Here is a 16,444-nt window from a genome sequence, read left to right on the forward strand (position 1 = left end):
CACAATTCTTCCACTCATGTTAAATCTTGCTTCAAAGAGAGCTGAAATGTTACAGTCTTAGTGGGGATTTTTTTTTCTTTCTCTTTTTTTAAAGCGTACCTGTGAGATTCCTGTGTTGTGAATTGGAAGTTCCCTAAAGTTAGAGTAGGTATAAACTCCAAGAAATGTGAGCGATGAGTAGCATGAATTTTAGGAACACAGAGCATCTTCATCACGCTCTCACACTATCTTTCCCTGACTTAGACTCCATCCTCCCCCAACAAAGACATCAAGTCCTAGAATCTTGGAGTATGGATTGAATGTAGTTGGCACTTTTTCTTTCCCAAAGGATGAAAAAACAGAAGTTAAGTTTACACCTTACTTTTGGCACCACCTACTCATCCTACTGTATTTCTTATATATATATATATATGTGTGTGTGTGTGTGTGTGTGTGTGTGTGTGTGTGTGTGTGTGTGTAAGTCTATATTTGTTTACATATCTGTAACAAAACATAGGCTGTTGTAGCTGTGCTTCTGAGGTGTAGGAGACTAACTAGCTGTTCCTTGCATATTCTGTGTTGTATGATGCTAGATAAAAACTCCAACAATACTTTAATTTCACTGGAAGTGTTGTATTTTGTGTTCAATGGGTTTTTCATCACTGTGCCTCAGGTCAGGCTGAGCTATCATTGATGACTGATGTTATTGATTGATAGAGGAAACAATCTAAAGAAAAATGTTATTTCGTTTGATTGTTACTTTTAGGATGCATGACCAAGAAATGGCTTGGGACTTTATTTCAGAGCAATGTTTACATTGAAGCTGGGCCCCATGAAGTTGCCACTGAAGAGCAGGTGGTTTATCCCTTCCAGCACCAAATGTGTAGGTCTGAATTTATAATAGATTATGCTGCATTTATGGTCAGCTTTATAGGTGCATTGGCAATTTTCTGGAGGCTCTGCAGAGGTTAGACACAGAGGCAAACATCCTACAGCCCGTGATTCAGGAGTACAAAGTTCCTGAAGGAATTAACTAACCTATCATCTTCTTGAAAGCATTATTTATGAGGTGTTGTGACCATCGGTGTTAAGGATCAACAGAAAATTAGGGAGTATTTCACATAAGGGAGAATTTCTAAACATATCAGATTTAAGTGGCTATCTCTTTAAAGATACACATCTTTCAGTCCTGTATCTCCTGTTGAAATTCAGCCTAGATTTATCATGCCTTTTCCACTGGCCCGTGGAAGAAAAGATTGATAGTCTAGTCCAGTTTATAGAGGCCACCAACGCAAATAGCCCCATTTAACAACACTGTAGACAGATTTGGCAGAGAGATCAGTAGCTGAATGACCAGGGGCAATCAGGTGTTCTCTGCTTTACCCTGGAAGATCACTATCAGTGTATATCATCAAGACAGTACCATGAAAGCTTGTGTAGCCTGCCTCTGTCTTCCTTTGCCTTGCTTGTTCCTTGGACATCAGGCTTCCATCCTGATTCCTTTTCTGGGAGCCTGGGAGCTGTGTTTCTACTCCTGTGATTAGATTGAATTGCAGAGATGCTGAGGGAGCAGATGTGTGTAGCTTGTGCAGGTGTGTTCCAAGCTGGCCAGGTTGTTCCCATTAGGGTTTTCATTTACACACCCAGCTACCTACTCTGTTTAGAGAACTAATAATGATTCCAGCATATAATGCATTTACCTTGAAGATTTTAAAACTGGATTTACTACTTTTAAAAAAATTATGCAGCCAGAATATTAATTTCCTTTATGCTTATTGTTCAAAGTTACAGCTTTGCCTGGGAAATGCTTTTAACTCCAGGTTTTCACACAAATAGAACAAGAATAGCAGTGTGAGGAATTTCTCTCTTGTTTCTTTCGATGGCTGTAGTTTTCCAGCCATTATATATTTACCGTTTGTTAGAACTAACTTGTACTGTGGACTATGTAGCAGCAAAATGTCTTATAGTGCTTGAAAGATCAAAAAGGTGGCCTGACAGAGACAAGACTTCTCAGCCTAGCATGAGAACTGAGTGTTTTCCTGATCTTCTCTGGTTGCACTTCAGCCAGCTCCCATACCTGGACCTTTGTTACTGGCAGAGAAAATACAAGAAGGGGGCTGTAAGCAGAATATCTTTCTTCCCCCCTTTTACCTTAGCAGAATTCACCTTTGATATAAGTGGTGCTTCATATACCTGTGAATCCTACTGCTCTCATGATTGTTGGTGCTGATGTGTGACTTGGACACCTGCTGTTTGAGGTGGTGTTTGGAGGATGGGAGAAGCTTGGAAGTTGCGCTTTCATAAGGTCACCCCTTGACTCCGGTACTGGGTACAGCATAAATATGTACTGTACAGCTGATATTGTCACTCAGGTGCACTCTCAAAATGGCTTTTCTTTCCCACATCATGTATTTGTCTAGGGGAAAGGGGGAGAAGATGCGTATCAGAAAATAATCTGTGCGTTTTATATAGAAATGTATATATGTAGAATTTTTATTCAGGAGTTTCTGTAGATTTGTATAATCTTTTTTTTTTTTTTGCTGCATGTAGTTATAGATGAGAAATTCTAGCTGATACTCTATTCAGTAACAGTCACTAATCCCTGTGAATATCAATTTTGGGCTGTCTGTTGATGATAGTACAGAGGTTTGAAGCAAATCCAACCATACCTCAACAGAAATGATTAATGCTGAACCTTCATATCGCTGTTTTGTCAGGACTGTAGTCCTGTAATGTAAGAATTTTAGTCAAATGTTCCCTTCACAACCAAATATGCATAGCAAGTGCAATAGGAGAAATATTCAGTTCCTGAATTTCTCTTTTGTTATTGCCGACTTGGTTTTGTTTTAAACAGTGAAGTTATTATTTTATTATATTAAAAAATTAAGAAAATATTTTTTTCTTCCCCAAATTGCAGTTTTGTAATATTGTGAACATGTCTTACAGTAGGCACTGGAAATCAAAGGATTTGTTTTGGCTTGGTTTTGAATTTTGGAAGAGAGTGTTTCTTAGCATCACAGAACCGATGTTGAGGACAATGTTCACTTGAGGTAATGTGAGAAACTTTCAGATGCTTTTCCAGAAGAAGGAACACCTGCCTTAATGGGAGGAAGGAGTTAAGGAAAGAAGAGAAGCTAAAATTTCCTGGAACAGTAGTGAGCATAGCATTCTTGAGTTTGAGGTAGGGAGGGTTTAGACAAATCATAAGTGAATGAATGAGATGAGGAGAAAGGCTCCAAAGTACTAAAAGTGATAAAAGCTTCATTCTCCAAAAATAAAAAACCCACTAAATTATGAGAGCAATAACACATTAATTAAAAATACTGTTTTTCAAGAGAACAAAATGTTTGTTCTCTTGAAAACCAGTATTTTTGAGATTCATATATCAGTTAATTTCAAAATTTAATTTTACTGTCATGGGTCATACCTGTCATGAGAAAAACTTCCCATGAATTGCACACGAGTTTTTTTGAGATTTAGGACAAGCCTCAAGATCTTCCTTCTGGTCAGATAATCCCCCTGGTGGATGCAGTAATCTGGTCCTCATGCTGTGGGAGTGGATCCTAATTAGCAATGCTGTTTTTTCACAGAGAGTATTCTCATCTGTGAGTGGTAGAGAGAGAAATGAGGAGTAATTGTAGAAATCATTTAAACTCTCTTAGCTTTGTACCATTTGATTGTTTTTCTTCTTCTCCCAGTCATGCATGCATGTATGTATGTACTTTCTCTGTCCTGCCAAGGTTATCTTTAAAGATCTACAGGCATTTTCTGAGAGTTTTTGAACCAGTTCACTATTTACCGGTATATTGCTTTTATAGAGGTCGTCTTTGATGACTTTTTTGTCATATGCACCCACTGAAGTTTCAGTGTACTCAAGCATTAGAAAAGCCACTATTTGAGTGTCTTGTTTTCTTTGTTGGGCTGTTTATTTTGCTTTCTTCCCACACAGTTCCCTGGCCTCGCTCTGACAACTGCTTTTCTGCATGAATTACATTCCTCGGGGCCGCAAGTCTCCTAATTCTTCCAGTCGATTTGATTCCTGCCTGTGTGATTAGTCCTCTGCTCCAACACAGTTGGTCTTTGCCAAGCAGGCTGCTTGCTAAGTGCCTTTAACATGAAGACCTAACTACATTTTTTAACCTCATTAGAGTGTAGGGCACTGCTTCATTCTGGCTTAATAACATGGCCACTGTTGAATCATCACTTGCTCTAAAACAGGTTACAAAAAGGTTACCTAAATTGTCTGTTTTTCTTTTTGTATGACTGTGCTTTTGCTGGGTAAGTTTCTTTCAGCTCATGTCCATTATTTAGCATGTAAGTTGCTTTTTTGAAAGGAGACCCACAGATGCTACTGAGGTAGATTTATGATGTTAAGAAATTTTATGTTTGTATGTTCAAAAAGAAACTCAGCACCTATTTGGAAATAGCAAAACTAAATTATAAAACTAGTAAGAAAATGTGGGTTTGGAAGAAAATGGGAAGAAGGCTTGGGGGAAAAATTTCCTGCTTGTTTCAGCTTTAGAATTATAAAGACTTCATCCTCACCAGTTTAAACACAGGCCTTTTACTATAATGCTGGATTTACAGCAATGCAGCCACAGTTTGCATGGCTTCACTTTGTCTTGTGTGTTCAATTTTTAGCTGAATGTGTTCCCACTAAAATTTATTTCAGTTGCAGTTATGTATAAACTTGAAAGGAAAAGACATTCCCGGGCTTCCAAATGTTGTAAAGGCAGCAGAAAAGTTTCCTAAGAAGATGGTTTCACCGGGGAGCTGGGGGAAGAAAGGAGGCAGTGGGTCACATGCCACTTGTGATGGTGCATTTGTGCAGTTGCATAGCACAGCCACTCAGAGGGTGAGACTTCATGATTAATGGTGTTTATTCTTGACAGAAGCCTCCTTTATTTATCTGCAATACAGTTTAGTGATTTTATCAGTCACCTGAATGAAAAATATTCAGTCATACCAATATTGCAGTGTAAATTGAGTAGAGTCACTTTTTATTATATCTTTCAGCCTTATCATCTGCACAGTAATTTTCTAGCAGGGGTTTGATATAGAATGGCTGGATTTAGCTGTACTTGACACAAAGCCTCTTCAATTTCCTCTAAAAGTTCAGGCTACTCTTAGAAATGTGTATAAATATATATATATATAAATATATATTAAAAAATATATAACTCTCTTATCCAAGCAATTTCAGTATTTGAAAGAATAAAGATAAAATGCGCAAACCTGGATGTAAGAAATGTTGTTCATATGAAAACATCTAATAGCTCTGAAGGCACCGGTGAAATGCTCTTTAGTGTTTAAGCTTGTGGCTTAGTGCAGTTCTTTTTGCATGGCTACGTAGTCTGACTTTCTTCTAATCAATCATCATCCAACTCCAATCAGCATACAGGCAGAGCCTATCGTTCATCCTGGCTGTAATTTCAGAGTTGAGGACTATAATGGCCACATACAGCACATTAGTCACTGCGATAACAGCTAGTGGCACTCCTGACGAAGGGGGAGGATGGGGAAGAAGGGGAATAAAATTCTTCTCATTCTCACAGTGCATTAGTGAAATAGGAGCAAATGTTAAACAAATGTTTATTCAATTAGCTGACTTAACAGCATTAAGTGTGAGAAAGCTTCTGACACTCCTTTGACCCACTTTTTCTGAGAGAGGAGAGGAGCAGCAAGGGAGGCAAGAAAGGGATACATTAATGCAGCCCAGATTTATATATGTCTACATACTGATATGATGGTGTCTCTGGTTAAAGACTGGAAGGGATGTCAGGCTCTGCCTGTAGCCTAGAGGAAGCTAAAATTTGAATAGCAAATGGGACCACCTCTAGAGCATCAGAAGAGAATTGCAGAGCAGAGAAGTTTGCTATAGGAATGCAGTTGGTAATTTCACTGCCCACTCTGTTATTACTAACAACAGGTAATGAGTTGGCTGTAGAGCTTTTAGATTTTCCTGCTGCACTTTGTAGTATAGCATAGTTTGAAGGAGAAATAGTGTGTGGAGGTCCATGGTAATCTTATTCAAATAACACTTTCTTATCTTGTGCATCTGTTTTATGTGCATGATGATGATTTCTGCATCAAATGCAACATTGCTACATTATCCTCCATCTTTTAATGTACAAGTCAATACATTACATTTATAAGTCTGTAAACTTGGAACCAGCTGAAGACAGGAGAGGAAAAATTTACCAGCACTGGGGTTGGGCTGTCCTGTGAAGGTATAAGGTCTTACTTTATTTATGGTTCAGTGCAAGCTGAACAAAGTAAGGCAGTGCCTGGATAAGGCTCTTGCAGAAGCAAGAGATGGAAATCACATGTTAGCATTACTTTTATTTACTGTTTACATTACTGCAGTGTCCAACAGCTCTGTGCAGGATGGGAGCCTCTGCTGAGTGTTGTGCAAATATAAGGAGCTCTGCCAGGAAGAGCTCGAAGTCTTTGGCAAATGAACTCTGGTGAGTCAGCTCTGATGGCCTCAGGGTTTACCAGCCCCAGCTGTTTCTTCACCCTGGGGATTATCCCTTCTCCCTCAGCAGGGTAGTGTGCCTTTGCCCCATTTACAGTCTCACAGCTTTGCTCTGGCTTCCTGAATCTGGGCAATGAAGTGACCAGAGGCAGAAATATTCTGCCTGGGAGGAGCACCAAGCTGGGTACTCAAGGCTTACACAGCTGCCACAAAATTTGCCAGATAACCTCTGGTAGAAGCCTAGAATGGGCAAGTGGCATTTGCAGGGAGTAGTTATTGTTGGTTACTTTTCTGTATGTTTGCCTTCTTTGTACAAGCAAAGAATTGCCAGGTAAATGCATAGTCCTCTCCCAGTCACTGATTTCTTGCAGCATCCTGAGAAGGATTTGGAGAAAGGAGAGGAAAGCTGGGATGCTCTGTACTGCAAAGGCCAAGTGGACAGTGTTTCAGAGCAGTGCCAGGAGGCAGCAACAGTGGTGGGTGGATGGAAGAGGAAAAGGAGAGGCAGGTGCTTGTGAGGAAGAGAACAAAAGAAGAGTGGACTTGAGAAATACTGGGAGCCCAGTAGATAGTTTTATTTATATTTTTCATAATGAAGGAAATTAAACAGTCAAAACTGTGTCAGCATACACATTTAAGCAATGCATGTCAAGACTCCCAAGTCAAGACTGTATCATCTGAAGCAGCAGTTGCTTGCTGTAGTCACTACAGGTGTTACTGTGGACTGAAGGTCACCAATGTTACAGCTGACCTTATGTAAACAGCATTCTGTTAAATAACAGAATGAATATTCATTCCTTTTCATGGCATAAACTATTCTTGAGGAAATCCACAAGCTGATAGTTGGGTTATTTATGAAGTCTTAAAAGTAGCAGTATATGTAAAAAACCTGGGTCCGTGTTCAGGCAGTCCATCAGCTGAAAAATAGGAATGCAGTCACTGACTGAGGATTTAGTGCTTGATTAATGTAGTCAATTTTTAACTGTAACTACATAATGTTAACACTTCCCAAAGAAGGAAAGGGGAACCAGAGTAATATTCTTTTGCTGTCGGTCAATGCCTAATTGTCGTGCAGATTTCCTGAACCATGAACCTCTCTTGTACAGTCATTTGTGTCCTTTTTCCTTTTCTTTTTTTTTTTTTCTGCAATGATGCCCTTTAACTTTATGTGGGAGAAACTTTTTATTCTAACCACATGTGAGGTTATTTGTATATTTTAGGAATTTACATACCAGAACTGCACACATTTTGTAAAGCATTGTCCTTGCCTCAGTGAGAAAATATTTGTAACATGGGATCTCTTGATGTGACCTTCCCACTGAACTGATACTGAACATTTTCCAAGTGCTTTACCACAGTTTTAAAGATGGGGAAAGAGTGGATCAGGAAGACAACAAACTTGTACAAGGTGGACAGCAGATAAATAATGGAAACCAAACCAGAGCCTGTCTACCTTAAACCCTGATCTAGCTTCTATGTGAACTACGTAGGCAGGGACCCATTCATGATTTATTTGAACATGTATCTACTGAATGAAAGTTTGCTACCAAATCAGATTCTGTGACCTACTTCCCTATGCTGACTTCAGTTCCAGTGTGAATTTTGGAGGAAAAGTGAGTAAATATTCACTAGGTGTTGAAACATGGAAAATGATACAGGAAATCAAAAGGTTTTTTTGTTTTAGGACTTAAAAAACATACTCATGTTCTCCTTTTTTCTACATTTCCACCATTAAGAAAATATAGCTAACAGTGCTTAATCTTTTGCAGCACTCGAGCTGTTTTATATGAAGTGTGCTCTGACATTTCAAGAATTATTCAAATAATTCTTAAAATGTTCATAATTACTTGCTTAGTTTTCCTGAGTCCAAGAATGTGATATAGCAGCTTTGAGGCAGTGAGTGATTCTAGGGGAATGGAGTGCCTGTTTGAAGCTGGAATTTCTGAAAAAAAAATTAGGTATTAAAAGTTATATTATTGATTTCCCATAGTATGTATCTATAGGTTTGATTGTTTACCAATTCAATGAGAAGTGAAAAAAGAACTGTGGGTTGCATTTGAAAAATGCTCAGTGCTGGCCTCAATCTCCTTACATTGAAATCTCAGAGCTCAACTTTATTAACACAAAAACCTTTTATTAGCCATTTGTTGGCTGCTGGTGCTGAAGGGTCAGTCTGTACAAGAAACTATGGTATTAAATAAACAATAGGAATTTAACATGGGAGATATTGCCTGAGGAATTGAGCCACATGCTTTAGAATAGGAGTCACCACATACCAAGAAAGTCCTTGTTTGTTCATCTTCCAGGTTCTACTAGAAATAAGTGTTAATTTTTTGTGGGCAGACATCAGATGATTATTGCAGGAAAAAAAAAAAAAAAAGAAAAGAAAAAGATAAAAGAAAAGTATCATAGGCAGTTTAATGAGTTTTATATTTTTCAGTTCTCCAGGCAGGACTGAATTGAACAGGTATCAGAGAAACAGTGTGGATATCATTGGTATGAGAGTTATGCCATCAATGCTTGCTCCAGCATTGAATAACATACTGTTAAATGATTAAATATCGAGGTTTGAACTTTGACACGTTCATAATATAACAAGATGGATGAAAAGGCAATAATAAATTAGGTTATGTTACAATATTTCATCCCACTTCGTTGACAAGCTTTGTTCTGTGAGATAGATTATTGTTCCATCTGTAACCTCAGCTCAGTGTCATATTTACAATGTTATAGTTAAGGATCACTTGCTGTTTTCAATATAAATGTATTTTTCAACAGATTCATAAAAGAGCCATTTAAAATTTTATCAGGACAAAACTTGGCATTAAGATTTCCAGACCTGGAGTTATAGTTTCCTTTAAAATCAGAAAGAGCTTAAATCACCTTCTTTTTTTTTTTTTATTAAGATAGGTTGTGCTTAGAAGAGGTTTATGTCCAAGCATAGCTTAAAGTTATTTGGAAACCGTTTATGGCAGATCTCTAACACCAAACCAACCTCAAAAATAGTAGTCCAGATTTTCCTGTGGCACAGACCTTTGTGGCTGTTCTGAGTGGCTTTACATTTGCTTCCAGAAAACATTGCTATTGAAGAATGCCTGTGAGGAGTGGGGGGTTGTACTATGCCCTGGGGCCTCCTGTAGTTTTCATACTTGCAAGAGATAGAAGAACAGGGACAATTTTCACTGTATAGATATTTTGGCATGTATTAAAGCATTTCAAGCACTGCAAAGCAAGTAAGTACCCTGAGGCCACTAATTGGCAGTAATCATCTTGAGTGGCCTCACTGGAGACCTCTACCAGCACCTCATGCATCCAGGAATTCCTTTTTAGCTGAGCTGCCTGACCTGCGTTGTGAGTAGTGCCAGTTTGTGGTCCTGCTTCCTGGCTGAGCTCAGGATCTGCACTGCAGGGAGCTGTTCTGGATAGAGCCCTCAGAACCATGGTGTAGCTTGTCTCCTGACCTGTCTTTGTCCCCGTGTCCTTCTGCTCTTGGCTGGCCCAACCCAGACCTGGTTTGTCACTTTGCCTTGTCTCAGGCTCATGATTGTTAGTAGCATCTGGCTCTGGTCACTCAGCTCTAGTGGCATGGAGTGCATTGCCCATGCGTGGCTCCTGGCTTGCCTTTTCTTAGGGAGCAGCTGGACTTTGCTGCTCCCCAGCACCCTGAACTGGGTGTCTTTTCTTTCCATCCCCCCTCCTCAATTCCTAACTCAGTTACATGCATGAATCCACATAAGATAGTTTCATGGACTTTGGGATGATCCTCTAATCCCATCAGTAGAGCACTGAGAGGGTGGTTAAAAGGATCCACAGTCAGCAAGCTATGTGCTGGCTTACCTACCCAGGGACTTTCACCTCTAGTCATAGCCACATTTCACCTCAAGTTAGCTGTTCCATTAGTACCAAAGAAAGGGATAAGATTTGAATTTGGGCAATCCAGTCTTCCTCTTTGTAAAACTGACAAATGCTTAAGTACAAAAAACAGACTGAAGTATGTAATAAGAGTCCCCATATCTCAGATTTTTTTCCTGGTGGAAAGAATGTGTGATCCTTTCAAGATAATACTAGGTAATGATCTGTGCATGCAGATCATTTTGAAATATGTATAACTTGCTCATGCTTGCCTCATGAACTCTCAGATTCCCATGATCTTCCTTCACCAGTTAAAAAAGGGCTGTATGGGCTGAAAAGGGAATTGCATTTGATTCAGTTTTTCTGGTGGTTAAAATCTAAACCTACTGCTAATCAGTCTTCTTGTACAGAGTTCATCTATTGAAGCTGTAAGTAACAAAACAAAACGACACTGTTTTCATGAGTAATAACTGAAATCCTACAGATAGCTCACCTGTGGTTCAGCAGTGGTCAGAAAAGAGCCCCATTTTTTTAAAAAAGCAGCTTCACACATACTGTGATTTGCCCTACAACCAATGCAGTTCACAGCTGCTGAACCAGTGTAACTATGTAAGTTTTTAAGAGTGTGCAGACACCTCTGCAACAATTCATCAAGTGTCATGACTAATAGGCAAAAATACACCTGTTTGCCCTTACACTGATCTCCCTGCCTCAGCACGTGTGTGCCATTCACAAGCTGAGCAGTTGAGATTCCCCAGAGCATCGGAGTTGGGACAGGAAGAAACTGTCAGGCTGGGTGTGGGTGGGGAGTGGGAAGTCCTGTGTTAGATATGGAAGCTGTGTGGCACTCATGATATTTCAGCACCTTAGCAGTGAACAGGAAGGCTTTCTAGACAGGAAGGAGGAGATGCCTTCACAGCTAGCCCTGTTCTCTGTTCCTTCTCATTTACATCAGGGTTGTAGATATAACCAAGGTTACTGAGAAAATAATAAAATCATCCTAATGTGCCAGGATAAAAATGAGTGGTGAAACACAGCCACGGGATCTTTTTTACCTGCAAACCTGGGGACCTTCAGCTATGTCTTGAAAGTGTGATCAGCTTTGTATGAAATTTGAATTGAGTTTGCAGGGTCTCTAGAAGTAGACACAGAAGTCCTGATTCAGGAAAGAGCATACATCTGCTTTGCTCCCTCCCTTAAGTGGTCTGAATATGTTGTATAACAGAAGAACCCCTGCACTGGAGAAGCTGCAGGGCAAGTTCTGCCTTCCCATGGTTTACAGGTGAGGCATAAATTGTCAAGCAGCATCACGGAAAATCTCCTTGCCTCTTCTCATGCTGAAGCCTCATTGCATCCCATGAAGTAGCCTCAGACCCAAGACAGAACACCATTCAACAGGATGCATGGCTAGGTTGCAGGATACTGGGCTGAAGGGTCCTGAGTTTGCAGAAGGGTCTCCAGCTTCTTTCCCTGCTCATGACAGCATGGACTAGATGACCTGTAAAGGTACCTTCCAATCCAAACCATTCTATTATTCTATACACGTGAAATAAATATTATGGGGATGGACTGCCACCCACATCTGGAGATTTGATTTGTCACTGAATGAGAATCTGCAGAGCCACCCCTGGGCTGTACTTTTTGCTGCTTACAGGACGGAGGTTATTCCAACAATGAGGTTGCAAAGCAACAGTAAGGGTGTTTGACAGCACCCTTTCTAAAAGCTGCATTTTCGTTTGAAGGATGGAGTTAATACTTGTGAAAGATGGTCACAGTTAAATTTAATCACAGAGGGAAAGAAAAGGTATGTGATGTTTATTAGAATAAATCAGGATGACTCAAATTGTAGGCCTGAGAGCAGATGAAGAAGGCATGAGGGAAAATAGGTCTGTAGGGAAAGGGGAGTCTGGGAATACAGAGGAAGGAGAGAAGTCCAGACTGAAAGTGACCCCAGAAGTTAGCAGCATGTTAAAATTAGATGCTTGAGAGAAATTAGGTAACATCAGAGTCCAGAGCTGGGAATTATTTGTGGAATCTGATGACTCCTTATTTCTGCCTGAGATAATACTGTTTATATGCCTGCTGTTGATTGATGTTACCCAGGTCAGTGTCCTTTTCCTAGCATCCTAGGAAAACTGAGGAGCTCAGAAGAAGAGAGAGAGAAAGAGGCAGGGCTGAGGAGGAGAAGAGCAGCTGAGTCCTGGTGTCCTTGAATGGCTCTTGCAGGATCTGGAGGGAGAAGCTGACAGCCTGGCTCTTAATTTTGCTCCTGCGGCAGCATCTGGCTGTTGGCCAGCTGGAGAGTGGATCACTGAGGCCGATACAGACTTTCAGCCTTCTTTCATAAGCATTTAAAGAGTTTTCTGTTCAATATGCACCAGATAAGGCCACGGTCCCAGCCTGTCTGCATGCTCTTCGTGTTTCTAAATATGAGTTGGGATCACATTTAAAAAGAATCTCTCGTAAAATGACATCCAGACTTAGTTTCTTTGTTACTCTTGTATTAAATTTGCTGTACTACTCTATTTTTCTCACTGCCAGGATAGGAAATTCACTCTGTAATGTGATACCCAGCGGTAGTACTTTTGCTTCCTACATCACCATGATTTTTAAAGCTCTTGCCAACCAATCTTGGCCTCATAGGGGATCAGGAGACAACAAATATTTCACATCTGGTGTGGTTTCATAGTACCAAGGTGAAAGATGCACTTCCACTGTAAAACAAAGTTTTACTTTAGAACCATGCAGACAAAAAGTTCTCTGAGGAAAGGAGATGTCTGGTTTGCGCTGTGGTGGAAAGTAGCTTCTGGTTTCAGGTTCTCAGTGCATTTCAAATATGCTAAAAGCATGATAGTGAGTGGCTTAGCTTTATGTGGGTCATTTGCTCGGGTGCCAGACTGCACTGTTGGTACCTGCTGCTAGCACAAAATGCAGCTCCCTAACAAACTTTGGAGCTAGGAGATATTTTCATACAGGAAGGCTAAACAGGCTTACCTTGCAGAAAGCTGTTGGAGGGCAAGAAACACAAAAAAGGTCACATAGGAAAGGGAAAAGAGGGAGAAAAACACATCAGGAGAAATCTTCATTCCTCAGGTTTTACAAGCCCTCATGGATTTAGTGGCAGGGAGCTGGCGTCATGTTAGGAATTCATGACTTTGATCACTGTCCCACTCATATGCTTGCATTTCTGAGCTGATGGCAGAGCAGAATTGGCTCCTGTGTAAGATTATGGTCTGTTGGCCTTTTAGGTGATGACAACTACTTCCATTGATCATGATATGTGTATGTTAAAGGGAAAAAATACATTTCTTGTTTGATTACTCTTTGTAAGCCAACAGCATCAAAGGAACAGGCTGCCCTCACTGCTCTCACAGCTGCTGCCTGTGTCTGTGCTGTATATATGCTAAATTAATTGGAAAAACAGGGACAAAAAGGCGTTTAGTTTGGGTCGGCCAGTTGGACTACAGCAAATGCATGACAGGCGTAATCATTGTCTTTTGCCAAAGAGCAGGTTGGCAAGGGCAGGCACTCCAGCCCCTTGTGATGAAATTTGAACTTTTTCCAGTGCCTTTGGAGATGGGATGCTGTGAGAGAAAAGTCTCCAAGCAGAGCCCAGACACTGTCCAATCGACAGGATGGGGGTGATGGGGAGGTTATGGCGGGTTATTTGTCTTTTGTCAGCTTTAAGCCTTGGTTCATCGCACCAAGGCTTGAGAGGGCATGAGAGGGCACTAAGCTTTCCCTTCACAAAAATGATGCAGTTAATTAATGGGGTCTTGATAAAAAACATTGGTCACTGGAGCCATACTAAAAACACACATATGCAGCAGTCTTTCTTACTCTGCCGCCAAGTTCTGTGCATTTTTCATGGGAAGGGACAGCAACAACAAAATTAAAATGCTCCAAAGAACCCATCTGTCTTAATTGCTTGCAAAGTTTGGGAATCTTGAAGTGATTTCTGTATAAACCTGCCATCTCGCACTTTAAGAAAGAGTAAGCTGGCAAATGAAGGGCATGGTTGCAGGTGTGGCTCTCAAAGCTCCTTTTTCAATAGGCACATGGTTTTGAAGATGTAAATGATTCTGAATCTCTGTATGTATTTCATATTGCAGTAAGAATTACTGTGTGATACAGTGTGCATATTTTGCACTAATTGAAATTATTTTCTCCTTAACTGCTTGGGGAAAGGTATTGAGGTGTGTAAACTTTAAGCCAAATATAAAGTCATGGTAAAATTGGTCAGAGAAATGTTGCTAATAATGGGGACAGAGAAGAATTAATTTCCCAACCTTTTTCTTTGCAGGCAGTTGACTTCAGTACATGTGCAACCCAGTTGCTATTCATCAAGAAACAAGTGTTTTACCTTTACCAATTTTTCTTTATTGTATAGATAACCTGGCTGGTTTTGTTTTTCTTCCTTTTGTTTCTTCCAGGCCTTCTGCCTTATCTAGTAGCCCAACATACTCAGAGCTTCCATTCCTTAGAATTTCCCCGCACCGAAATCCTGCTGCAACATCAGAGTCTCCCTTCAGCACCCCTCACCCATACATTAACCCCTACATGGACTACATCAGGTCCCTGCACAGCAGCCCATCCCTCTCCATGATCTCGGCAGCCCGCGGACTCAGCCCAACAGACGGTGGGTTAAGACAGGCTTCCTGTTTTCTGTCATTGTAGCAACTTAAGTTATATTAATCTTGTCAACATTTTTCCCCCCTGTTCAAAGCAGCTTCACCAGGTTTGTCAGACATATTCATTATGTCATAAATGTTTCAATACTTCATCAGCTGATGATGGCTCATTTGTACATCTCACAAATGTTGAAACTTCAGGGAGAAGAAAAAAAAAAAGCTGCCTCATTCAAAATTTATGCTGGAAGTGTGGTGTATGTCTTGTGATATCTTTTGTTTGTGGGGCTGACATGGGGTGTAATTCTGATCTCCCAAAAATCCATTGTACCTGTTCTGAACTGAGTCAGATTCTTTATGAGTGCACGCCAGTGTATAACCATGGAGTTCTTCAGGCATAAAAGGTTTGTTAATTGAAATAGTATTTTTCAATCATATAAAGCATGCACTGACTAGTTCCATTTAGTCAATAGTTCTGTTAAAGTTTTGTAGAATTACTTCAGTTTATCCTAGCCAACAATATGGACAAATGAAATGATGCTTATGTAGAAGTGGCTGATGATCAAGATTGTCCCTTTTAATCTAAATGGTGGACAGTATTCTTGAAATTCAGTGCTTTAGGTCTTGGTATAACCATGGCTTTTACTTTTCAGGCTACTTGGGCTGAAGTGAACTCCTGTGATCACTCTTGTCATTATTCTAGCACATGTCCTATTCATTTGAGTGGGAATTTTGCCAAAGTGAGCCATCAACAGAGTTGCAAAAAAAAGCTGTCTTGTTAATAGTAGGTTTTTCAATAGTGGGTAAGCATAAGCAGTTTGACATTTCAAAATTGTAGCATTTACTGAAGAGAACTAAAATATAACATACTCAGAATCAACTATGTAGAGAAAGGTAATTAAACTGGTACTTTAACTATGGGAAAGATCTTCCCAGTGAATTCAGAAACTTACCAGAGTTAAACTGCCTTTAGCTGAATTTGAAAAATGAGCAGTGCACCCTATCCAAATGGATAACTAATTAATCCTCGTTTATAAGAATATATACCTTTACAGTTAATCCATTAGTTATGGGCACATATTCTTATGAGAATAAATTTTAATGACCTATTGTCAGTCAAGGTATATGGCATGCACGTAGGGCTTTCTTAGCAGCACTTTGGATGTTGCATGAATTCTTCCTGATTCTACCCTTTTTGTTTTAGCAGAAGTATTTTTTTGAAAAAAACACATTTAAGAAAAGAATTTGAATTGTCAGAAAGACAAGTTTTAACTTTAGGAGCTTTGGAGCTTTAGATACAGGACAAAAATGATAGAGCTATAAAGTAATGGCATATATTGGGAAAACTCTTGTAGTGTACATCTGGGCTTTTTCATAGGAGCTAATGTGCAGAATACCTTGCTATCTTCAATACTCTTCAGGTTCCATTCCTGCAGAATTTCATTTATGCTTAAGGTATGTTCCAGTGGCACATAAAGGAAGGTGTGAATGACCTATGACCACCCAT

General features: G+C 39.9%; 1 protein-coding gene across 1 annotated transcript in view; it reads left to right on the top strand.

Annotated features, from left to right (window-relative positions):
* Positions 1-16,444, top strand: part of GLI3 (GLI family zinc finger 3) — a 201,775-nt gene that overhangs the window by 120,024 nt on the left and 65,307 nt on the right. The window contains exon 5 of the mRNA XM_036406944.1: positions 14,743-14,948. Within this exon, the coding sequence (XP_036262837.1) occupies positions 14,743-14,948 (206 nt within the window). The remainder of the gene's footprint in view (positions 1-14,742; positions 14,949-16,444) is intronic.

This window comes from Molothrus ater, chromosome 1, assembly GCF_012460135.2.
Source record: "Molothrus ater isolate BHLD 08-10-18 breed brown headed cowbird chromosome 1, BPBGC_Mater_1.1, whole genome shotgun sequence".
NCBI classification, from domain to species: domain Eukaryota; kingdom Metazoa; phylum Chordata; class Aves; order Passeriformes; family Icteridae; genus Molothrus; species Molothrus ater.